At 46.2% G+C, this 25,340-nt stretch overlaps 1 protein-coding gene across 1 annotated transcript in view; it reads right to left on the reverse strand.

The window, feature by feature from the left end:
- The window catches only part of LOC8052312 (prolyl 4-hydroxylase subunit alpha-2-like), a 56,221-nt gene that overhangs the window by 14,456 nt on the left and 16,425 nt on the right, over positions 1-25,340 (reverse strand). The window contains exons 2-4 of the mRNA XM_029992548.4: positions 11,545-11,763; positions 4,188-4,433; positions 1,948-2,284 (exon numbers count right to left, since the gene is read on the reverse strand). Of these exons, the coding sequence (XP_029848408.2) occupies positions 1,948-2,284; positions 4,188-4,433; positions 11,545-11,763 (802 nt within the window). The remainder of the gene's footprint in view (positions 1-1,947; positions 2,285-4,187; positions 4,434-11,544; positions 11,764-25,340) is intronic.

Genomic DNA, 25,340 nt, shown 5'->3' on the forward strand with positions numbered 1-25,340 from the left:
GCGGCCGCCGGTAAGAGGAGGGAGCGATGGCGCACTGGCGGCAGAGCTGGCAGAGCCACATCCCGCCCGGGCAGGCTCCAGAGAGGCCGCACGGCCGAGCTCATGAAAGCGCGCGCTCGGCCGTCCGCGGGCGACACGTGGCCGTCCCACGCCACTACGCCGGAGACGAACTAAGGGAGCGGAAGAACGACATTCATGCTTTCGTATTCACAACTCATAAGAAGTGCTTAGGTGTCTTGTTTTTGCTATGTATTCTTGTCAACTGTGCCCAAGTTAGCCCTACCGAAAACCCAGTATAACTTCAATATCTAGATTATGGAACTGGAAATATGTATCTGGAAACCCGAAATCGAGACCAAGACAAAGGAATAATTTCTGAAAATTTGAAATCCAGATAAAATCCACACATAGGCGTAGACTACGGAAAAGCATCGGGGCTCGTGCCCCCCCCCCCCCCCCCTCTTCCCCGGCTTCGGGCCATGATCCTTACCGAGGCGCTGTTTACGTCCCGTGTAACGAGTTTCTAGTACTGGCATGTAAACAAAATAATGCACACGTTGCCTTTATTGGCAAAATACATGGGAAATGAAGTCCCAGCGTGCTTCCGGGGGGTCGGGGGGTGCTGTTCTGTTTGCGCGGAAAAGCACCCCCCCCCCCCCCCCCCCCCGGAAAACTCCTCAGCCTGACCCCCCCCCCCCCCCCCCCCCCGGGAAAATGGAAAGTCTACACCGTTAAATCTACATATTCAGTTCCGCAATCAAAATTGCGAAAAGTTCCTCGGTAGAGAAGCAAAAAAAAAAAAAAAAAACAACAACAACAAAAAAGAAACCGGCATTTTGACATGATGGAAAAGACACTCGCTTAATAGTTTAAAAGGTCTCGGTTCGATCCCCGCTTTCTCACTGCGATTCCAATCAGTGTCGAGCCTCGCGGCTACGCTTTTATCCAGGCTTCACTTTTATATTGGCTTCACGAGATGCCGAACCCCTAGCTAAAGAAAGTTCCACGCTTAAAGTAAATCGAGCTCCCACGGTAGACAGCTAGCTGTGTTTCAAATATTGTTGTGTCTCAGTGGCGCTTCCTCGCGGGCGCTCTCAGCTGCGACGCAGCTCGTTTGATTCGAGCAGACGACGCACCGAGTAATCACACGGTTTGGTTATGCCAGTTCGCTTCTATGTTCATTGAGCCCGTAATTTTTATAAAAGCGTGTACGACGTGCTTAAAAGTGTTTTTTTTTTTTTTTTCTTTTCTGCTGATTAACATCATTTCCAAGCCACTTTACAAGACACTGTCTTAAAATGTTCCGAAACACTTGACAGTTTGCGCGGCGTGCGTCACGGCAATCCTTTTTTTTTTTTTTTCTTTTTCTGGAGTGTAGGACGTGCTGACGACATCTTAGCTGTGCACGCGCGCCTTATTGTGTTGCTTGGCGCAGCAGTTGCTTCAGTGATGCGCACGGGCGTTCGAAGCTTCAGCAAGTTTCAACGAAACTGTCACAAAAAACTGCCTGTGACATTCTTTTTTTTTTTTTTTTTTTTTTTACGTAATAAGCAGGTATATTAACTGGCATACTTATAGAAATAAGCGGTCAAGAAATGGCACGCGTTGCCCCTCTTTTCAAGTGCCTTCCGTTTCCTTCGCCTCTCTCAATTTGTTTTGTCACGTTGTACGCTGTTTTCTCACGTTGCCAACTTGTCACGCTGTTTTGTCACGTTTCCGATCTATGGAACACTTGCGATTTCCGTAGATCTTTTTTTTTTTTTTGCCCATTATTCTTTCTTTATTGGCTTGAAAAACGTTTGACAATATCTCATAGTATATATACGTACATTTTAGCTCGAAAATGCTGCAAAATCTTGCTAGCGTGTTCTCTCGTCGCAAGAAATCACAAGAACTTGGTCGTAAGCAAACGCACAAGTGTGAACCAGCCTTGTGAAATGTACAAACCTTACTGATTCGGTACGTAGAGGGGGCTTGACCCGCTTCCATGTGGACCGTGGCCCTGTACAGAATGGGGTAGGCGAGATCGCGAATCATCCTGCGTTCCCTGGCGCCGACGAAGTCGTGTACCAGGACAATCCTGGGGTCTTCCGAGAGCACCTCCAGCTTGAGTGGCTGCAGAAGCAAGAGCGGATGGTTTTCGTTGGTGGCCAGCTTGCAGCGGAGGTGGCCCGCGCTAGGAAACTCCGAGTCGCAGAGCTGCGAGAAGGATGCTGCATCGTCCCCGACTGGCGAATGCTCGAGCTGTGGGTCCTTCTGGGCCAGGTCCACCAGTCTTGCACGCCTGGACACGTGAATCCGGGAAAATAGGCAAGAATGTATTCGCAGTGAAACACGGCATGTATAGCACTACTTCTAGGGCCCATGAAACTTGTATTGTTGATTCCGCTAATTATGCATAGGTGTCATCACTGATGCGTTATGCAGATAAATGAACTGTACTGGAAAGACAAAATCCTTGGCGCTTCGTAACCTTTGTTTTTCCCGTTCGATGAGAACGGTTGCTTGATCTGCATATTTTCCGTTATTTCCACTCCATAGAGACCGCTTAAGAGAACCCTGTAGGTTATAAAAAAGATATAGCTTCGTATTTAGCTCGACACGCTAACTGTTACAGAAAACACCGCAGGACGTCAAACATCCTATGGACACGCACCAATTGTTCTTTTCCCGACCTTTGCCACTGAGTTCGTCAACGCCACGTGCGGTTGGTAATGCCCAACAAGTGCATAAACCAAGTCTCCGACTTTTTTTTCTTATTATCATTATTATTTTGGCACAAGTCTACTGCTCAAGCTTATTCAGCCGTGACGCTGAATTCGGCGTCACGGATTTCCGGATAACAAGATAGTTGTCTTATGTTCAGCATTGCACGGTATGCTGACGCTTATATCGGAGATGGTGCTGTTGCTGTAAAGGCCCTGTAAAGGACAAAAAGCGTGAAGCGATACTTCTTCGCCATATGAAGTGCGACGCTACCCTTCCGTCCGTCTTTTTTTTGCCGGGGGGAGAGTTTCCCTCCGCCAAGTTCCGCTTATGTCCTTTACGGACGCCTAGAGCATGCCCGTCACGTGGGTCCGGACATCGCACGCTCTGTTGGCTGTCGGTCAATCGTTCAAGGACTCCGCTGCTGTTCAAGTACCGAAAATAAGGAAGGGAAGGATACGAGGGTTGCGAGAGAACTGAGGAACAGGCATGCCATTGGCAGGTGGCGTGTGACGTCCAGTCTGACGAGCACTGACGTCAAGGAAACGCAGAGGAGGCGAGGAGGAAAGCCGTGATGTTTGCCTGGTCCATGTCCAAACAAAAGACGGGGACTGCCGGACTTCAACTTTCACTTCATATGGCGAACTGTCGCCTCACGGGTTTTGAATTATCCACCTCAAAGGATGGTCAAAATGAATAGTCAATCTTTCCCTGAAGCGTGTCAGATGCCCTTCGTTGGCATGGTACGTAAGACCATCAAAGCTTACCATATCCAGGGAGGCGCCCATTTATGGCACCATTAAAACAAATCAAATAAAACATACTAGCTTTATGATGCTGACAAACACCGGGCTGTACAAAATGTGTTGTGAATTAGCTGGGCAGATTCTGTTTGTGACGTCACGTGACATAATTACGTCGCGTGAGTGACGTCACACGACGTCGTGGTGTCACATGGTATAACGTTGCGTGACATCACAAAATCAAGTTACCTCATGACGTCACGCTACGTCATGGTGCTGCACCGGGTATGGGCACCGCGCGTGCGCAGAAACAAGGTTCGCCTGAGACGAAGCATTTGCGCATGCGCAGGTCGACAGCAGCGCCACCGCAGTGGCTTGACGTCAGAGAGTTGTGTTGGTCTATAGAACACAGTTTTGAAAGGAAAATCTAGATGGCGCTTCAAACGACGCGAGGCAGATTGAAGGGAGTGAGGGGGGTACCTCCTTCGCGGGAGTTCCACAACTGAGGTAATCTAATAGCGTTGCACATGGCGTCAAAGTATCACTTGACGTCAAGTGACATCATGTCACATGACGTCATGATGTTACGAGATGTCACAGCTCTTCGTGACGGTTCTTCGTGACGGTTCTCTCATGCGATTTGGCTGAATTGTTCAAAAGACTCTCGCAACTTTGGACTGGACGTAGGGACGTCCCGTACATAATCGTACCTAACCATTAAACAAGAAACACACTCACTCTTCCTTCGACGCTCCAAAGTCATACGCAGACAGCAGGTTAAGGATGGTCGTTTTGTTTCTGAACCTGAGGGTGGTCGTCATGAGGGACCTCAGGACGTTGTCCCAGTCTTCGGTGGGCTGTTCTTCTTCCTCCAGCACATCGAGACTGGACGTCCACCAGCCGACGGCGCTCTTCACGTCGCCCGACTTGAAGCACCTGGCTGCTACTTCCATCCGGTCGTGTGCGGAAGCATTCAGAGACGGACTGCAAGAGCGGCGTTGTGTTCTTCAAGAACCTATTGCGAACGATCGGTATGATATTACCTCGGTCAGCGCGTTCATTGCTAAGATAAGCTACGAAAACAATTGCTTTCAAGCTTTATCAAAGTCTAGCTCCTGCGAAACTTTTATATTCACTGATTTGCCTCAAAACTGAAATGCCTCAAAAGACATTAATAGACAGATCTGAACAAGTAACATAAGTTACAAGTCACGATATTTCTTTTTCTCGCAAAATCATTGAAGATTTATATTCGGTTTGAGAGCCTAAGGGGCTCTACTGGCAACACCGAAACCGCGACGTCAGATGTTATATGTGGCCATAGTGCGGCATTACTGCATGTTCTCGACGGGTCACAAGAAGTTTGATGGTGTGAAAATAACGCTAATTAAACTCGCCCCCCCCCCCCCCCCCCCCCCCAAAAAAAAAAAAAAGACGATTTTTTTTTTGGGGCTGCTTGCTTGACTTGCAAGCTATCTTATACCTGATATGACGTTACCTCGCTGTAGTCCGTGCAGGTGTTGGTTCTTGGCATCTACTTTCATTTGCCGTTTTCTCAATAGTTATTTTATATATAATTGAGAAGAAATAGAATGCCGGAAAGAGTATATGAAGCCTGGATATTCCAAAACTATGTTTAACTTAAACGACTCAAGAAAAAAAAAGATTTTACGTGTGTGTCTTATTGGCTCGCCAGTGATGACAAGGTGTGATGCCCTAAGCCACTGTAATCTTAATCACAAAATTTACTCACAAAAGGCGTGAGGGCGTGTAAAACACAAATTTGTGTTCCTCTGTTTATGGTCATCGACAGTTTAAGGAACGCAGGACGTACGTGGCTCATTATGTTCACTCCTCTTGCTTCCTGATTGGCTCTTCAGCGTTCTTATCGCCTAACGCCGCAATCTCCTTTGCTACGGATCGACAATGAGATGCTAGGAACTCGCCATACTCTGTGTTCATTACGCTCTCAGTGACTATACAGTCTCGAACAGATTCATACTTGCAGGCAGTGTCCCATTAATTATGTTCACGCATCTTGCTTCGCAATTCGTTCCTCGGCTTTATCTCATCGGATATAATACGGCAATCTCAAAAGTTACTCCGTTCCCAAATATGTTGTATGTATAACATGGTATTTGTGTTAATGCGGTATTCATACTAACGGGGTCAGTGTTACCGAGACATGACTGTAATAGAATGCTCGAGAAACGTGCACGCCCTGGGGCGACCTCGGCAATTTGTGAAAGACACGAAGAGGTTAAGTTACGGGCGTTCTTCGTTTTAAGATTACCGTGGCTATGGGCCTCTCCACCTTATCATCACTGGCGAGCCAATGAGATATTATAGAGAGGTGTACCGCGTCCCCAAAGTAAGCAAAGAATTAATCGCTGCGACCAGTGTACATAGTGACAACTTGGCAAATGATTACCTTGTCATTGACACATAACGCGCCATTAACTTGTCTAACATTATACAATATATGATCGGTGGTCGGCCTGCACCGCACACTGGCCATATTACTGGGCAATGTTTATCACGATATTAATCTAGGGAGCCATTACACTCTGATAGCTCTCTGCCGACACCGAAAGCCCCGTCCATCGTCGTCCTGGTCGATGGCTTCGACAACGGCAACAGCATCGAAAGAGAGGGGCAATTGATTACACGTTGACCCAATGTCATCGCCCTGGCGATCAATATAGCGGGCAGCCAGGTGGTTCGGCCGGAAAGGCTGTAGACCTCCGCTTGTCGACGAGGTGCGAGCCCAACACGACAAATAAACCAGCGTTACTCTGGTTTACGACGCAGGGTTGTTGGCGCCAGGATTGCAGTGGATCCCCAGGTGTGTTCCCCGTAAGGTTGTGGTAGTTGACGTCACAATATCAGGTGACATCACAAAGTGACGTCATATGACATTGTAACGTCCCGTGAGAGCATGACATTACGGGACATTATGACGTCGACGTCACTTTACAGCCACATCACGTGCCGTCGTGACGTTGCGTTGCATTCTGATGTCTTCGGACAACACTACGTATGTGCTGCAGGGAGTAAGAGTTTTTTTTTTTTCATCTGCATCTATAAATCTGATTTGTCTGTTACCCCCAATTCTAATGATATTTACGCTTTTAATTTGGGTAAATTTACTAATAAAGCGGGGGAAGAGAGTTTTTTCATCTTTATTACAAATCTGATTTGTCAACTTCCCCCAACTCTAATATTATTTTTGCTTTTAATTTGGGTCAATTTATCCATAAAGCGGGGAGCAAGATTTTTTTCATCAGCACTACAAATCTGATTTGGTAACTTTCCTCCATTCTAATTATATTGGGGCTTTTAATTTGGACACATTTATCCATAAAGGGTGGAGCCAGAGTTTATCATCTGCACTACAAATTTGATTTGTCTACTTTCCCCTAATTGTAATGGTATTTGTGCTTTGAATTTGGACAAAGGTATCGATCATAGATCGGGGAACAAGAGTTTTTCATATTCAAATTTGATTTGCCTACTTTCCCGCAGTTCTAACGATATTTGTGATTTTAATTTGGGAAAATTTATCCATAAAGTTTTTTCATCTGCACTACAAATTTGATTTGCCTACTTTCCCGCAGTTCTAATGAATGATATTTGTGATTTTTATATGGGGAAATTTATCCATAGAGCGGGGAGCAAGTTTTTTCATCTGTACTACAAATTTGATTTTCTACTTTCCTCCAATTGTAATGATATGTTTAAGTTATACATAGATCGGAGAACAATAGTTTTTTTCGTCTGCACTACAAATCCGATTTGTCTGCTTTCCCCCAATTCAAATGACATTTGTGCTTTTAGTCTGGAAAAATTTAATCTTTGAGTGGGAAATAAGAGTTTTTCATCTGCACTACAAATCTATTTTGTCTACTTTTCCCCAATTATAATGACATTTCTACTTTTAATTTGGGAAAATTTATCCTTAGAACGAGGAATAAGGTTTTTCCTCTTCTGCAGTACCAATTTATAATTTGTTTACTTCTCCCAATTCTAATTATATTTTTGTCTTTTAGGGAAAATTCATCCATCGAAACTGACGCAAAACTAACGTACTACTTAAAATCGCGTTTCCGTCGTAAATTAATGCATTGTAGCGTACTAAACGACGTTTCATGATACACCTAAAAAAATTCGATTTGTTCTGCCATCGCGGTATTACAAGTGTACATCGCAATTTCTTTGTTTGTAATTGCGAGTTTATACACATTAACACATTTCACATCACCAGGGTTAAGTCAGTCTGTCCCAGGGATAACACTATAAGGGTGTTACGGGAACACCACTACGGCGGTGGCGCACACCCTCAAATTGCCTTTTTTTTTTGCGTACAAGTTTACAAGCAGCTGTCAACTCGTTGCTTGTAAGTTGTAACTCCTAGAGCTGCAGTCCCGCTCCTCATCCACACACACAAAAGGCGCAGTGTTCGCCGCATGTCAGGGTGTCGGAATTACCCGCAAAGACACGCCCAGGGCACAATTGAAGCATGCTGCATACATATATGGATGCTTCGAACACGGACGTTGTTTGTTGTTGTACTAGGAACAAACATGCCCCAGACAGTGTGTGCCGACTCTCTTTTGTGTGACGTATCCTTAGCATGCAGATTGACCGTGCGGCTTGAGACTCTTCTGAGGCGAGTGTAAGGTCGCTTACGCGCTCTTTTCCGCAGAAGCACCCTTTGTTTACACCCTTTTTGCACCCTTCAAGAATAAAAGTCTTTCGATGTAACAGCACCTTATATCTCGCGAATAAAGAGGGCGTAATACTCGAAATGAGGAGGATGAAATGGTGCACTGCTACAGGCACGTAGCCAGGAATTGCAGCAGGGTTTGGATTTGGGCTAGTTGGTTGAACATGTTTAGGGGTTAAAAGCGCTAAAAACGACGGACGAGTAGGAGAGACACACACCACAGAGCGCTTTTAACCCCTAAACAAAACGTAGACAGGATTTTGTTTCGGGGGTGTGGGGGGGGGGGGGGGGGGGGGGCATGACAAAATGCTGTATGAGGGGGAGGGGGGGGAGAGGAGGTCCCAGCAAAATGGAAGACTTCGGGGGGGGGGGGGGGGGGGGGGGGAGGGCGGGCCCGATGGGCCACCCCCCTGGCTGCGTGCTTGCTGCTAGCTATTTGTGTGAGTCTCTGAAACACCCTCTTTATAGCCTGAACCGGTGTAAAGGTGTAAGGCGCGCTGCAGCTCTCGTCGAGCTTCAGCATGCTTGCCGCTTGCGAAGCGGGTCGGAGATGCGTCCACCAACGATGACGTCACGCTGGCCTTGTTTTCTAGGTGGTATTGCCTCAGGGCCATACCTCGGCAAACCTCACTCATGAGGGCCCTCACTCACCCTCACTCACCCTCACTCACCCTCATCTTCACAGGTGAGGTGAGGGTGAGTGAGTTTCTGAACCAGGAAAATTCATGAGTGTGAGGGTGAGTGAGGGCCGTGAGGGCTGTGAGGGCGGTGAGGGCCGTGAGGGCTGTGAGGGCAGTGAGGGCCGTGAGGGCCGTGAGGGCCGTGAGGGCGGTGAAGGCCGTGAGGGCCGTGAGGGCCGTGAGGGCCATGAGGGCCATGAGGGCGATGAGGGTGGTAAAGGGTATGAGGGCCATGAGTGCGTGAGGGGCGTGAGGGCGGTGAGTAGCGTGAGGGCCATGAGTGGCGTGAGTGGTGTGAGGGCGGTGAGTGCGTGAGGGGTGTGAGGGCCATGAGTGCGTAAGGGCAGTGACATGAGAGGCGTTAGGGCCGTGAGGGCGGTGAGTGCATGAGGTGGTGTGAGGGCCATGAGTGCGTGAGGGCGGTGAGTGAGTGAGGCGTCCTTCAGATCGAGCATCTTTCTCAGCAATTTTGGTGTTAATGGCGGGTTGTTCTCCGGCTTTCCCTAGATCGACACGAATTGCTGAGATCGGGTCCGGCTCGAAATAAGCAAGCAACTCAGAGCAATTCGAATACGTTTGAAACGGCTGCATCCAATCAGGGACGCAAAATTTTCACGTGATACCTCGTGTCGGTGATGATAACACCGAAAGACTTGGTTCTGGTTTGAAATCGATCGTTTTTTTTTGGAAATAAACTGTTTCAGAAAGGTGCATTAGTATTCTTAACGAGATTTAAATGCATAAAAACACGTTTATAACGCGTAATTGTGTCTAAATAGTGCAATAAAAATTATATTTTATGATGACGATGGCAAATTGCAGCAATTAGTTGCTGCGTGTGATCGCGGGCAGCCCGTGTTGCTGGTGTTGCGACGCAAAGTTTCTGGGCGAAATCGCCCCATCTGAAGCTGGCCTGACTGGCGTGAGGGCCATGAGTGCGTGAGTGGCGTGAGGGCGGTGAGTGGCGTGAGGGCGGTGAGTGGCGTGAGGGCGGTGAGTGGCGTGAGGGCGGTGAGTGGCGTGAGGGCCGTGAGGGGCGGTGAGGGCCGTGAGGGCGGTGAGGGCCGTGAGGGCGGTGAGGGCGGTGAGGGCCGTGAGGGCGGTGAGTGGCGTGAGGGCCATGAGTGAGTGAGGGCGGTGAGGGCCGTGAGGGGCGTGAGGGCCGTGAGGGCGGTGAGTGCGTGAGGGCCGTGAGGTTCAGTGAGGGTGAGTGAAGGGCTGAAGGTGAGTGTGACTGTGAGGGTGAGGATGAGTGAGGGGCTGAAGGTGAGTGTAGCTGTGAGGGTGAGGGTGAGTGAGGGGCTTAGGTGAGTGTGGCTGTGAGGGTGAGGGTGAGTGAGGGCGACGTAAAATGCCGACCTCTGCTCAGGGCACCGCCATCTTGCTGCTGGCGTGTGTAGATTGTCTGATTAGTAGAGTCAAACCATGCTAAGGCTTGCCCATGGTTGCCGGACTGGCGCCAGAACTAGTGTCTCCTCTATTTCTTCGGTGCCTGGCAGAAGAGGAGGAACGCGAGTGCTGTCTGTTCGTTTTTCATGTCCCTTTTTCGTTATAGTAAATTAGAAACCAACAGGCTGAACCATCTACACTGAACTACGGTGTAAGATAAGCTTCATCTTACACAATGTTCTGATTCAACCCGTAGGAGGGGGGGGGGGGTATGATTTTTGAAAATACAGGAAACTATTGCGCCGCCTAATCTCTTAGATGAATATCAGCGGGGAGTTAATGAAAAGTTAACCCTATACAGGCTTCATTTTTTTTTTCTCGTCCAATCTGCATCGGGGCACACATAGGTCATTTTAACAAAGTTTCGTGGCGAAGCGAACAAAGGCCACGGCGAACGCCGAGCAGAAACTGCGCAAGCCGCTCCAACGCAGACGATGCTAATTCCGTCAGATAATGGTAATGATGTTGAACCCTATTACAAAAACGTTCAGCCTTTTCACTCTCGTGACGTAGGAAGACCAGCGGAGCTGTACTCGATACACTGTGTGCTTCTTCTTCGTCGTCTGTTTTTCGCGCTGTTTCCTACGATGAATTCCCACCAACGCGCTCAACTATACATTCTTCTATTATAGCTGGAAAGGTTGCCTCCATCTACGAGCGACGGCGGAAACCATACTGGTTGTGTGCTTGCCGCCGTCGCTTATAGATGGCGGTAGCTGTCCTAGTAGGTTTGTGTCGACATACACGCACACGATCCTGGGGAACCTAGCCCTTAACAGCTCCGCTGTAATAGCGCCCACAAGCGGTCGCCACGAGTGGCGAGTCGACGGCTCCTCGAGGGCGTTTTGCCAGCCACAGGAAGTATAAAGGAGGCACTGTCCAGGGTAACCAAACTAGATTTGGAAGCGTGCATACGTCAAATACTGACGTATTGCCAAAGCACCCTTTCACGGAGAAAAATATCGAGGTACACCTAAGGGCACTTCTTATGAGTGGTGAATGCGAAAGCATGCAAGCCGCATGTCAGCTCCCTTTTTCGTCTGCTGCGTACTTTTCGTCACCGATCAGCGCGCGTCCTCCCAATAGGAGCCCCGTCGACGCGCGCCAGCCAATGGAACCGAAGGTGAAATCGCGAAAACCAGGTGCCGTTTTTGAGCTTCAAACTGATGACGTCAGCTCGCTCCATGGGACCCCCCCTCCCCCCAGTTTATGCTTTCGCATTAAAACGCGTCTCCCATACCTCTTCAGGTCCGCCATCTGTGCCACGCTGAGCCGGTAGGTGTGCTGAAGACGGCAGAGTCCCACAGCGGCTCCGGTCAGGTCCTCTTCAGTCGGCCAGGACAGGAGTTTCTGGAGCCGGAGGGCCCGGGCGTTCTTTAGCGACTCCCTGATGGCGTCCTGGATCGTTGAGGTCCAAGACCGCGCTAGTTCCGTTGTCAAGAGGTAACGGTCCACCGACCTGGAAGGAGACCATGGGTGAACGTTGTAAGCATGAAACATTTCAACCAGGGGTCCGGTTTTAGTCAACGTGGGAGCGAGAGCGTGAACGTTGTGACACAGCTTGCGCGTAATCAACCAATGATACATATTTAAATGTATCATTGGCGCAGAAAAGCAGGCGTCGGTGTTGTAACGGGAAAACCCTGATTGGTCGATGGGGTTATGACGTCACAGTCACATGATCTCGCGCAGGGATTTCAAACAACCCACAACGCCCAGGTGAAACGTGAAGTCACGCGTGGAAGGAAGGTGATTAAACATGATATGTAACAGGGCCGTAACCAGGGGGGGGGTTAGGGGGTTCTGACCCCCCCCGAAATTTTTTTCTGGGTACAGCCCTGGTCGGTGCACTGGCAGCCAGCCTATGTTAATCTCCACCTCTGTGCACGCGCAGTGGCACCGGTCGGCTACCGGGTACCAAACCGGGACCGGTTCTCCGGTTTGCTGTAACTCTCCATTATATGCCACCGATGCACATGATTCATAGGCGAAAATAAGACAATAGACACTTTCAAAATGGCCGCCATTGTCCCCGAAAACCCCCCCCGAAATTTTTTTCTGGGTACGGCCCTGATATGTAATACGAATTAAAGGCCGCCGTATGTCTCAAATGATTTTACTTTATAAAGTAATTTATCTGCCTTAAAGAACGAATTTGAAGATTTTAGGCGGAGGCGGCATTCAAACCCGCTACCCTTCGACTACAAGCCAGACACGCTACCGACTAGGTAGGCCATGTAACACTTTTTGTATATCTTTATTCAGTCTACCTGCGCACCGTCCAGCATGGGGGAACAACAACAAGTTTTACGATGGCCTACTGCAAAACTTGTGGTATTGTAAAACTTGTGGTTGTTCCCCCATGCTGGACGGTGCGCAGGTGGAGGAACGCAACAAAGAAAGGTTAGAAAGAGAGTTGCTGGAGGCGGCAAACATACATGCTTGCGATAAAGACGTTTTCATCAGCGTCGCATCGGTGTATATGCAACAGAAAGAGTATAGCTTCATTAACACGATCTAGCTTGTAAACATTAACACGGCGTTTTTTCCTTTCCTCGTTCGGATTGTGCGGCGGGGTGATGTAGCTGTTTTGCTAACTTCTTGAACAGACGGTGGGCCGGCTATATCTACTGATTTGGCGGTATGCGGAGGGCAAGTTCGTCTGCTCCTTGCGCAGGGGGTAGCGATGACGTCAGAACGCCGAGCCCTGATTGGCTGATCGAGCCCCCCTATCTGAGCGTCGTCTGCTTCTTTGCAACGTCGTCTGCTCGCAACGTCGTCTGCGTCTGTCTTACGTTTCCTGCGACTTTCGGAAGTGCAGAGGCCAGATTCACGAAGCGATCTTACGCCAAAAATGTGCGGAAGACAAAGCTTAAGAACAAATTCGTATTCACAAAACGAAATTTTCGTAAGTTTTGCGCATGTTACGGCGAAATCCTACGACAGCTTCGAAGCTGTCTTACGCACTTACGATCAAGTCAGCATGGCCGACAGCGTCGCGGTCGCGACGGCCCACGGACGTTTATTTTTCTACGTGAGCTTCTCACGCGTCCTGACTTCAAGCAGCAAAAAAAAAAGTAAAAATTACTTGAAACAGAGCACGACGAACAAGAACGCTGGATCCACAGACACCGGGGAAAAGCTCCAACGGCGACGATTCCACCGAACGCGACCAAACGAGCTGGGCAGTTAGGCCTAGCAGGCACTCCGCGACTCAGCGACCGTCTGCCCACGACCGGCTGACGTGCTGAATGGAATATGCCCGCGCGACCCTTGTGAACCCTTCCCGTGTTATACTTTGATCGCTGACCTCAATTTTAGATTAAGAGGTCAATTTCTTCCTCTTGTTATCTCCTTGTTTCCCGAGGCAACGGTGACTCTCGCCGGTGAAAAAGCGGCGAATCTCCGACAGACGCAGGAAAGTTAAAGCAGCCATCGCTTTGACTAGCAGACGTAAAGGCCAAGTCGAGTTCGCTCCGAAAGTCGCATGAAAGGTAAGACAGACGCAGACGATGTTGCGAGCAGACGACGTTGCAAAGGAGCAGACGACGCTCAATAGGGGGTCGCGATCAGCCAATCAGGACTCGGCGTTCTGACGTCACCTCTACTTCCTTTCTCATGCGCAGAAGACGAAAATGAGCCCACTTGCGAGGCGTATACGCCGCGTTTTGGTTGAGACGAGATTACGCGCGTGCACGGCGATAGCAAAGGTGGAAGTGTTCAATAAACTTTAGTTGCAAGTTAGCGCTTGTCCTGTGTGCTTCATCGCCTTCTTGTCCCGTGTTTTTTGCGCTATTTTTAAGATGAATGTTTCTACATTACTGAGGTGCAAGAACCGTGCAGTCAATCGTCGGCGATTAGCAAGATGTGAGGATAACAAAACTCGTCGCATATTTCCCGAAAATTTATGCACAAGATTTGAATGATGTGAAAATGTATCATCCAATTGTAATAGGCTGAATAATAAGCAGCCACCCTCGTTTATATTGAAACATTCTATATAGAAACTGTTTTGATATTTTGCGTTGCCTTTTGATCTGTATATACTTGTTACTCATTGCTTTGTAGCGTGCTTATGTGGTTACTCTTATTTCAAGTTTTAAATTACACTGAACATCACACGTTTGCCTACTTTACGTTGTTTTTTGTTTTTTTTTTGAAAAAGTAAACAAAAATAAAAACGTATTTTCGAAATCGTAGAGGCGCATAAGGCCGATAAGGCCGCGATTCCGAGACATTCGGGCTAGTTTCCAAACTTCCCACCACGCGGCGCTCAAAGACCAACCTGCAGAATATTTTTCAACCAGAAAAAAAGTTCCCCTCGCCACACTTCCCATTTCCTCCTCTCCCATAGTTAACTTGACGGCGGGGAGACTCCTTTTGTTGCTTAGCTTAGCTTGGCCAGATAAGCCAAGCTAAGCGCATAATGGGCGATTTGCGACGGGAGGCACAGCGCCCACCCCTTTCCTCCGGCGATACCAGAGAAGCGCCCGAAACCGAACTCTCCTTCCTGCAGCATTTCAGAGCCTAGCCTCTCGGGTTTGTCTCTGAATTTTTGTTTTGTTTTGCGATAACCATGCTTGGCTAGTCCGAGCATTTGACTGCTTTTGCCGTCCATGTAAAGTGACCCAAGGCCATGTGAGGATGGGCATAGGCCAAGAGCCATCGTCCAAAAACCCTAGAGTTCGAAGGAACTACCGCATTTTCCGGACTATAGCCCCCACCCGGTGCATAGTCCGCAGGGAAATATTTTGCGTCAAAAATAAAAGTGTTTTCTTAGATAGTCCGCACCCGGTACACAATCGGCACCCAGTGCAAAGCCCGCACTTAGCACCTAGTCCGAACGTAAAAAGTATCATACTCAGCAGATCTTGACAAACGCCTACTGTATTAGGTCACGATGAAGCTTTATCGTACGTAAATCAACATTAGTATAGTCCGTTACTCATAAAATCCTTCACGATTGTCATAGTGAAGGATCTAGAAAAATTAAATCATTGTATTGTCCGCACCTGTAGATATTCTGCATCGGGTGAATTTTCAACTTTTAAACTTGTATAGTCCGGAAAATACGGTACTACAGAGTGTATTGTGACCCTGGGTACTTGAAGAGGAAGCGGCGAGCCTTACAAAAAGTGTTTACGGGACGGGAACTCATGCCAGCGTGCGTACTCTAACATGTCCGGTGCTTTTACCCCAACCCACCTGGTGTTGCCTAAATGGGACACACGTTGAAATAAACAGTGCTGGGGGCTGTCAAACCGTTGTTTTTTTCTGAAATTTGACCGAAACTCCAAATATTGAGATCTGCAAAAATCCATAATACGAAACAGCCTTTTTTTTTCGGTTCCTTGCATTTTTATATTGCGTTTTGAGATCCTACTAGTGACCAGTGCCGCGTTTAGACGTCATATTGCACGTGGCCACACCGGTGACTAGAACTCACCCTTCCGTAAGCAAAAGTTTAAAGTACAAGTTCACCCGTCAAATTTTGGAACTGTAATTACAATATTTCGTTAATTTTTCTCAAATCAATATCTCTTCTCGAAATGGTTAATCACTTTAGTACAGTCGCCCTCTTGAGATTTCTAGGCGAGAGATGGCAAAAGCACTTTCCAAAACTAACTGTTTTACATTACCGATTCCTTTCTTAAAAATCACTAAAATTTAATTATATCACATTACAAATTACTGATTACTAAAACTCTGGGCATTCTCTTCGTATTACAATTAATTTTTGCAGGTAGAGTTTGCCTGTCGATAATGAAATATCAGTCTGCTGTTGCAAACAGTGCAATGTAGGCGCAATATAATATATTACTGTCATGCCGCGAGCTTGTTCAGGAAGCCGCCGATGACCAACGAGGTTTTACGATGCGCTAATAACTCCAAAGTATCTGAATCAGTGGTGTCGCCATGCTGTACTACAGCGCAACATATGAGATGAGACCATAACCGTGCTCTCGCAAGCTCGTTTTTAATAAAAAAGAAGATAATATTTTTTTTCTTTAATTCTCTACTTGTGCTTGTAAGTTGCAACACAGCAAGAGCTACTCAAGTCTATTGGAATGTATCACTGATATCCGATAAGCTGAGGTGGCGTAACCTGTGCAGCATAAAATGCTTTGACGGAATCGTTTGTTCTTAGGATCACGCGTGAGGTGCGAGCTAACCTATATACTTACAGCCAAGAATAAAGGCTCCGAGCATTAATTTGAATGCGACGGAAGCACTTCGACTTTCCGGACTGCCGTGACTATATCTGGAATAACTTCTCTAATCAAGGTGAACACACGCACACATATACCGGAGGCACTGTTGAAGTTTCAGGGGCTCGGGTTTGCGTAGAGATTATCATTTGCGCCGATACCCGGTTTTCGCTTTGCTAAAATATTTCAACAACTGCCAGTCTTGAACGGGTCAACGAAAGAACTGATCGTTTTCACGTAGTTGGGTTAAAACTATGTGGTTAGGCTACTGTATGGGTGCACTACTAAAACCAATTATAACGACATGTAAAGCGACAATCACTCTCATGTGTACTTTATCTCGTAAATAACACTTTTGCGATTGACATGTACTTTTGCGCGCGTGCACCGTCGGCAAAAGTCGCACCATTAAATGATCTCCCTTCTTTTTCTTTTCTTTTTTTTTTGAGCGAGAAAAAAGGGGGAGGGGGAGAGAAGGTGGTTGAGGGTAAAAAATGTTGGAGATATGTGCTCTGATTGTCATGATTGTGCATTTTTGGTCACCTAACCTTTACAGCTCCCACATGAACGCGACGTCCTATGATGTCAACCGCAGAAACAGTTTGATCACTACTCGTACATCAGCCTCTGCGTTCGGTTTTCAGGTTATTGTGTACCTTCGTGCGTGTGTGCGTGCGTGTAACTTTGATATTTGTATCTGATGTTTGCGAGTGCATATCTCGTAATATTTTCTAGATAAAGCGTTTAATTTTTTTTGTATATTCTTTCCGGAACGGTAAATCATCTAAAAATATTTTTTTACTCGAGTTTATAACTGAAAATATTTACAACGCTTCAAACGTGCTTCAATGCGAAAAGTTCCCCAACTTCAGCGTGCAATTAAAAGAAAACTTCGTTTTTCTTTTTATCTCGAGGAAAATATTTTACACTATATCGCGTGGTGTTCCATTAACATGTTGCATTATTTTGTCTCCATGCAAAATGCAGCGCTTCGAAATACACGAACTAGGCCACTTTGAAATTTTTACCCAATATTTGTGAGTTGTTATCTGGCAATGTCTTCAAGTGGGTCCGGACATTTCGTCGAACGCTGTTTCATCGAACGCCGTTTCATCGAAGCCGTTTCATCGAACACCGTTTCATCGAACGCCGTTTCATCGAACGCCGTTTCATCGAAGCCGTTTCATCGAACGTCTTTTCATCGAACGCTGTTACAGCCTGCAATATTTTTGCAATTTATTTTGATTTTTATACACAACGTCATGTAATTATCCCTTTTTTTAAATCACAGTATGCAGTGACGAGATAAGTTCCATTGTGAACATGTCCTGCTTCGAGAAGAAAGCCTCCATGAAACAATGACCCCTCTCCATGTCACATGAAACAATTAAAAATGAGAAGAAAAAAAAAAACAAAAAAAAAAACAGAAAGCATCATGTGCTTTCTGGGAAGCGGGTAGTGTTTTATTGTTTGACAGCGTGTACCTGTAACCTTGGGTTATGTGAGAATCCGAAAGGGTTCTGCCTTCTTGGGTGACAGAGTACACCCAGGGCTTTACTATTGTCTGATGCGGGTTGGCCTTCCTAAGAAAGCGTCTTGAAGATGATTCATAGGCAAAAGGGTCGGTAAAAAGTTGACAGTGAAGGGGAGGTGGTTCCAGTCCAGGTGTAGCCCGAAACCATGTTGGCTGACACTTTGTGCAGCTTTTAACTCTGTAAAATTTGAAAACTAAAAAAAAAAAAAAAAAGAACAGAAACGTTTAATCTGAGCATAAAGCTGATAATCAGAGTATCGATATATTTTATTTCGTGTGCTCTCCTGGCAGAGTATCGTTTTATTATAAGCGTGCTGCCCTGGCAGTTAAATGTTTTTCGTGAATAAACCTCAACTAAGCATAAGTGTGCAAATGAGCTGGTGTGAATGGCACTATACCGAAACCCCCGGACAGTCGGTAAAAAAAAAGGACACAGACATTCAGAAGTGTTTTAAGTGCCGGTCCTTTACTTCCAGTGTCATGTTTTCTGACAGGTACATGAGTAAAACTTTTCAGTAAGTCGCATACTCATTTGTTTTTATACCAATGGTTTTTATTTCTATTAATTTGGCTCCACCCTAAAGACAGTTTCACAAGTGACTTCCTTAGTCTTAACAAATGTAAGGTAAAACATCTATAAAGCACTGTTATGCCCCAAAACTCGATACAGAGAAATTCGATGAAATGGCCCTTAGCGATTCGATGAAACGGCGTTCGATGAAATGGCTTTCGATGAAATGTCCATTCATTCGATGAAACGGCGTTCGATGAAACGGCGTTCGATGAAATGTCCGCTACCCGTCTTCAAGATATAGCATTGAACTATTTCTAATATGCTCTTCCCAAGAGGGCCTATCACCTACATGAAAATCATTGCACTAACTAATAACTGGACAAATTTACAGTGCGGCAAACAGCTCCCAGGGCCGAACTCGGTCCCAAGCAATAACAAAAGTTGCAAGTACGAAAAGAAAAACGGTACTGACATTTTCAGTGGCTTTTATTTCTACGCCACATAGTTTTATTGCGTCCAGAGTTTGCGAGCTCAGGCTGAACTCAAGCAGGATTTACCAATGAACCACTCTAAGCGATCCATTATTCGCAAACACAAAGCAGCGTAGTCTGTTACGATCCGTTCTACCTTAAAATGGACCGCAGCGGACGCTACGAGTCATCGGAGCTAAATCAGTCCTGAGTGTGTGACACGTGACATGCGCTGAGTTTGGAAACACGCGGAGCACGAGACCAAATGAAGCGCTCGCAGCGCTGCATTGGCTGGAACGACTTGCAGCGTCCGGTGTGGTCCATCCCTGGGTATACAGAACATAATCTTGTACCAAAGCAGTATGTCTGACTTCCCGGATCACCCCGAAGACATCTCCAAGCAGCTCACAAAAGCGTCATTGTATATTGTGAGAATGTCGAACCGGACAAAACCATTATCACGGAGTACCTTCCGCACAGGACGAGGCGAGGCGTTAAGTGCTCGTTCAAGCGTTGTGAGAGCCAGTCCTTTGAAGACAGGATATAAAGCTACGACCCTCGTGAGCCAATCGGGGCATCGGAGCAAAGCACTTGACGATGTACCATTGAAACACGATCAGTGGTGTTAACTTAGCGAGAAAGTCGCTAAATTTAGAGTGTTTTCAGTCATCCTAACGGCAATTTTGTGTTTTTGGAGTCTTAGCGACTTTTTTGGGGACTTTTTTTTTTGTTTCCCCAGCTATGTAAATTGTTGTTACTAAAGCTACGCGGACGGGGGGGAAATATGTCAGTCGGACAGTCGGACAGCTCTCCGGTGGCTTCCAGCGGGACAGCTCTGGATGTCACTCATTTTTATTCATCCTGTTGTAGGTGAGGGGACGTTCTCCGACCCCGAAGCACTTTAGAACCAATCCATCTTTCAGGGATTATCAGGTGTTTAAAAAAAAACATCTTTGTTACCGATGAAGCAGAACAGCTTTCCGCTGTTTTGTTCTTGGACAAAAATCTTCTCGCCAACGCCTTGAGTCACTCAAGGTGTTGGCGAGTCCCTTGGGAGTGGGACGGCCGAATCCAACTATTCACTTCTCTCGTCACAAAAAAAAAAAAAAAAATTAAATAATGTTTAAAAAAAAAGATCCGAAAAAGGTCATCATCATCATCATCACCACTAAGCGACTTTTCGCTAAATCTGGCGACTTTTAGGTCGCATCCTGGCGACTTTGCCCAAAAAAAACTTAACAGCACTGAACACGATCCTCCCACGGAGAGCTGTCTCCTGCGTCGCTCCTTTGCTCTGATTGGCTAACTGGGATCGTAGCTTTCGCCGTTTATCAAGTTATGGTGAAACGGAGATACACTCAGTCCGTGTAGCTTTTCTATCTGATAGTTTTTTCTGTTCCACGTATTTTTAAAGTCCAATGTAACGGTTTGAGCGGAGAACGTAACGTGGCTTTTCGAAGCTACTGGAGAATCCAGTGCATGTCTGTTATCTGTTTCAGCGGTCGTTTACTTACAAAAGCAAGCCGGGTCTTCCTGACAGAATAAAGTGCTCCTCGCCGACATTTACGATTCTGCCCCATTCCATGATCAGTTTAAGAAATAATCCAAATCCGAAAGCCCCGTTTCCATACCCCTGCCGCAAACCCCCGCGTTCTGTCACACATCATCAAGATCCCCGGCTTTTAAAAACCAACGCCCGCTTAACAATTCTCCAAGCTTCTCCCCTTATATTGCTGTCAACGCGTTTCTTCCTACACATTGTATACATGATTAAGCAAGGGATAGAGTTGACAACGCGACCAGAATTACTACTTTTGTGTACTTGTTTATCGAATTCGCTCTCGTGGCCCGAAGTCGTTATAGAGCGGAAGGTAAATACACTGCCGAAATAGTCTGTACATCTGTAACAAATAATTACTAATAATAAACAGAAACAAAGAAGCAGGTCTCGGGCCACCGCAAAAACGTCACTGATGGCATTTCTAATCAAGATAGGTCAAGGATATTATCAACCAACCAGATGAGGTGGTTTTATTTGTGGACTGAGCAAGGTAAGAAAGATGAACTCGTATTTCAAATTAATGATGGTGATTGGGTCCGGACACTTCATCGAAGGCCGTCTCATCGAAGCCATTTCATCGAACGTTATTGAATCAAACGCCATTTCATCAAAGCCGTTTAATTGAATGCTTTAAAATAGTATTTGGAGATCGTTTCTCGTTTTCGGAAAAAGTTCCTTTTGCATCGAAGGATAACTATATTCTATTCCATATTTTCAATTAAATGTCAGGACCAAGAAAAGAACTGCTTTTCTCCGGCAATATAATGGTAGTCGCATGAGGACAAGCACGCGTACACTATGCAGTGCTGACTACCCCGCGACAACCAGAAAGTTTCTGGCTCAGTGACTTGGTGTGCGCCGCCTATTTGTGTCACACTTGTGCTACTAAGCTTGTCTAAAGTAGGGAACATCCAAGCTCACAATTGTTTTAAAGATGTCGTTTACGCACGAGAAAACCAGAAAGTTTTAGATGAGGCGATGAAAGGGATAAAAAAAGGGTACAAATATTTTCGGACATTTCATTATGCACGTAGTTCGTAGCTCAGGCTCAAATCAATCACGATTTCCACAAGAAGCTGTCTGGTTTTCGAAGCTTTCTCCCAAGCCTCCCCGTTATTTACAGACTTGGGCTTGAAACATTGAACCCAGACACAAGAAAGAACGTAGTGGAGCCTCCTCTCCCCCCCCCCCCCCCCCCCCCTCCCCCCTCCGCCTCGAGCGCCTCGATACCATGAGACATCGGAGGTGACTCAGTGCTGGGAAAAGTGACACGTGGCATTCGGATTTGGTGCAGCGATGCGCGCCAAAAAGCGAGAAGTATATGAAACTTAGGGAGCCTTCATGTGCGCTTTGCTAATGAAACCCTCACAGCAGTGCATCGGCTGGAACAGCTTGTAGCGTCCGGATGTCCTACTTCCATCAAGCCCCACCTCAGCGACCCGAAGGAATTCCCCAAGCAGGCTGTAAAGCGACCACCATTGTGCGTTTCAAAAACCTTGAACGGGGCAATAACGTTATCACAGAGTTCCTGGTATACTGAACAAAGAAGAATGATAAGTGCACCCCCCCCCCCCCCCCCCCCTCCCCGGTCCTCGCTTTCAGCATGAATCACACACACCCCGTTCCAGTATTGCTTCTTTTTTTTTTTTTAAATAAATATTTCCAAGCGCGGGAGGCATGGGGTAGTGCGAGAGCGCCCTGTTTCAACGACCGCTCTTGTGAAAGTTTGCATAAGTTTTGTTTTTATATATTATTATGAAGCCGCCAGTCGCCGCAGTTATGGCTTAAATCTCTGATGAACCCGGATACTTGGCGTTTTACAAATTTAGAAAAATACAAGGAGAGTCAAATGGCTCTGTTTTTATTCGCAAGGTTGTTGGATTCTTCAGACTGGGGATCCGAACAATTCAGTGTAGGACGTTTCGGTGTAGGTCGTTTCGGTGCCGACATTTCGGAGCACGGACTTTCCGGTGTAAGGACTTTTTGATGCATGAAGATTTTTGTGTAAATAGACGTTTGGAAGTTCAAATAGCTGAGCTTTCCAGCAGGCATTGCGGACATTTGAATGTTCAAATATTGTGGCGGCAGTGGCGCATAAAATATAATGGATGTAATTATCAAGATGTCTTATTTGACTATGTTTTTCCCCCTAATGAAAATATACGATACGTGTAATTAAGCAATTATTTGCCTGTGTGATCCAATGAGGACATGTTCATAAAAGACGTAAGGTACACGGATATTTCGGTGTAAACGGCCCGTCATTTCTGGCAATAGCATGCTTTAATATTCTAAAGGTTAGAATATACGTCTAGGACATCTTTATTAAGATTTGTCATAAATATGTCTGGATGATAGGTATGTAACGTGCATAAGCATACGCATATGAAGTTATTCACAGGTGTGGCTTGATAATAATATATTCTGGAAAGAATGCCAGTTTCTAGCCCTTCCAAATACTATAACGCCCACGTATCACAGGTGAGTCGTCGTATACGTAATAAAATAAGAGTCTGAGGCCAGCTGCCTTCAAAAGAAATATAATCATGCACAAAGGGTAATGTGGACCCCTTTTATTTACAAAACGCGTGTGCTCACTGCTTTGTGACCTAATCGGCGTTGCTATCAACGCTTCTGAGGAATCGTCGAGCATCATTGCAGTCCCTGATCCCGGCTTCCCAAAAGACGCTACACGGGGGTGCAAGTTTATACATTGTGGTCGGAGGCGAGAAGACACATGCTCTAACGCCCGTGGGGCGGTGGTGTCTGCTAAAAACTCGAGCAGAAAGAGAAGATGACATTTTTTTATGAAGTTCGGGCAAACAATAATCGTAAAATAAGGACAAAAGCGACCCTTTGCGTCGCTTTGTGTTCCACGACCATGCAACAAAAACTCCGCACACCGAATATTTCGAGCACCGAAATGTCCTAGACTCTTCAGACTGCTAGATGAAGCCTAAAACAAATCATTGTACTATACATGGGCTGCACCTACGCCACAAAAGGACGTCGCACGCCGGTGTCGACCATGCTGGTGGTTGAGACGACCGCGATTTGCAACAGAGCTATGGAAGACGGCGGTGCGTTGGGCTGCAGCAAGCGCTCGCGCAACAAAAAAGAAGCGGAAACTACACGGCCAGCTTCTACCGTACTCCGGCGATCGCAACGTGCACTGCGACGGAGATGCTGTCCAGAAAAAGAAGGCACGAATGGCATGCAGAGCCGGCTCAGGACAGACGTCGATGATGCGGCCGCTCATTATTGAGTTTGCGGGGCGCATTTATTTGTTAGCGGTGTGTGACGCACTTTCATAACGTGTTTGTGAATGCTGTCAGGGCCAATGCGACACCGACGCGCTAAAGTTAGTGGCCCCAGTGATGACTTTCCACTACACCATAAGTTTGTGTGGTAGAGAAAAACGGGTCCCAGAAAAACAGTCTAGTGAGGTGCACCTCGTGTTGTTGAGCAGCGCTTCGCAAACTTGGAACTCAGAAAATGTGGTTATGGTTGAGTATAAAGTCACTTCCTAATGTACACAACTTCACCATTCGACATAACATTCAATCTCGGCTCCTGCACCCAGCCGATCGTCAAGTGGTTCTGTGTGCTTTAAAGTGTTTGCGTACAATAAAGCAATTCTTTTTCGGACAAGGTAATCAATCTCGTGACATGCGCTCTACTGGTCATGCGCTCTTGTGACGTGCACTCTAATGGCAAGCGCGCTCCTATCGCAGCGCTCTCGAGTCGCGCGTTCTAACGTCGGCGCTCTAGTTACTAGGGATGCCGCGAAATTTTTTCGAATCGAAGTTTCGATGATCGAATCAAGCGGTTCGAAAGGTTCGAAAGATTTCGATTTTTCGAATTGTTTACATCGTAAAATTCGACAGAAGTCGAATTTTCGCACTTGTTAAGCTAAGAAGTTCGACGTTTTTCGAACCTTCGAACTTATTACGCTAAAAAATTCGATCTTTTACGAACTCTCGACCTTATTGCGCCTCAAAGTTCGATGCTTGTCGAACTTCCGAACTTGACTGACCAAAAAATCGATGAATTTCGAACTTTCGAACTTATTTATCAAGAGAATTCGAAAAGCTTCGAACTTTCGAATCCTGAAAAGTCAGAAGTTCGACGAACTTCAAACGTTTAAGGTAAAAGTTCGACGTTCGTCGAACTTCGAATGACCGGCGGACGGCTTCATTTGAATTCAAGTAGTGAGGTACATTCGTAATATTTTTTTCTCTAACTTTTACACGCGGCGCTGCGTTCCTTACGAAAGACAATGCCGTTTGTTTCAATGTTCTGGCATGCTTAGTTTTAAAGAAATAAATTCCCGAAGAAGCGAGGAAGGACGACGGGTTTTTGACGATTATCGTTTGTGCCAGATTTGAAGCGCGCTGTAGCCGAAGCTATTTATGTTAGAGATGTTATACTTTTTTAAGAATGATCTATGTATAGCCTAGGTAAGTGACGTCTTAAGATGTGATTATTGTTATTCAACGTGAGTTTCGAAGAAATGTCCAAACATGTATCTACATGCAATTATGCCCTAAACTTGATATCTATTTTTGTCTAAGTTGTTTGAGGTATCGCATTTAAGTTAACACCACATACAGTACATATCATTGCCATCTGCAGAATACAAAATAATGTATTTATTGTTTTTTCACGTTAAGGAATAGATTAACTTATTTGAGAAGATTTCTAATAGTGTTCAAGTTCAGCACGTCATTAAAAGAAAACTTTTTTTT

This window comes from Ixodes scapularis, unplaced genomic scaffold, assembly GCF_016920785.2.
Source record: "Ixodes scapularis isolate PalLabHiFi unplaced genomic scaffold, ASM1692078v2 PGA_scaffold10__122_contigs__length_95168666, whole genome shotgun sequence".
Lineage (NCBI taxonomy): Eukaryota > Metazoa > Arthropoda > Arachnida > Ixodida > Ixodidae > Ixodes > Ixodes scapularis.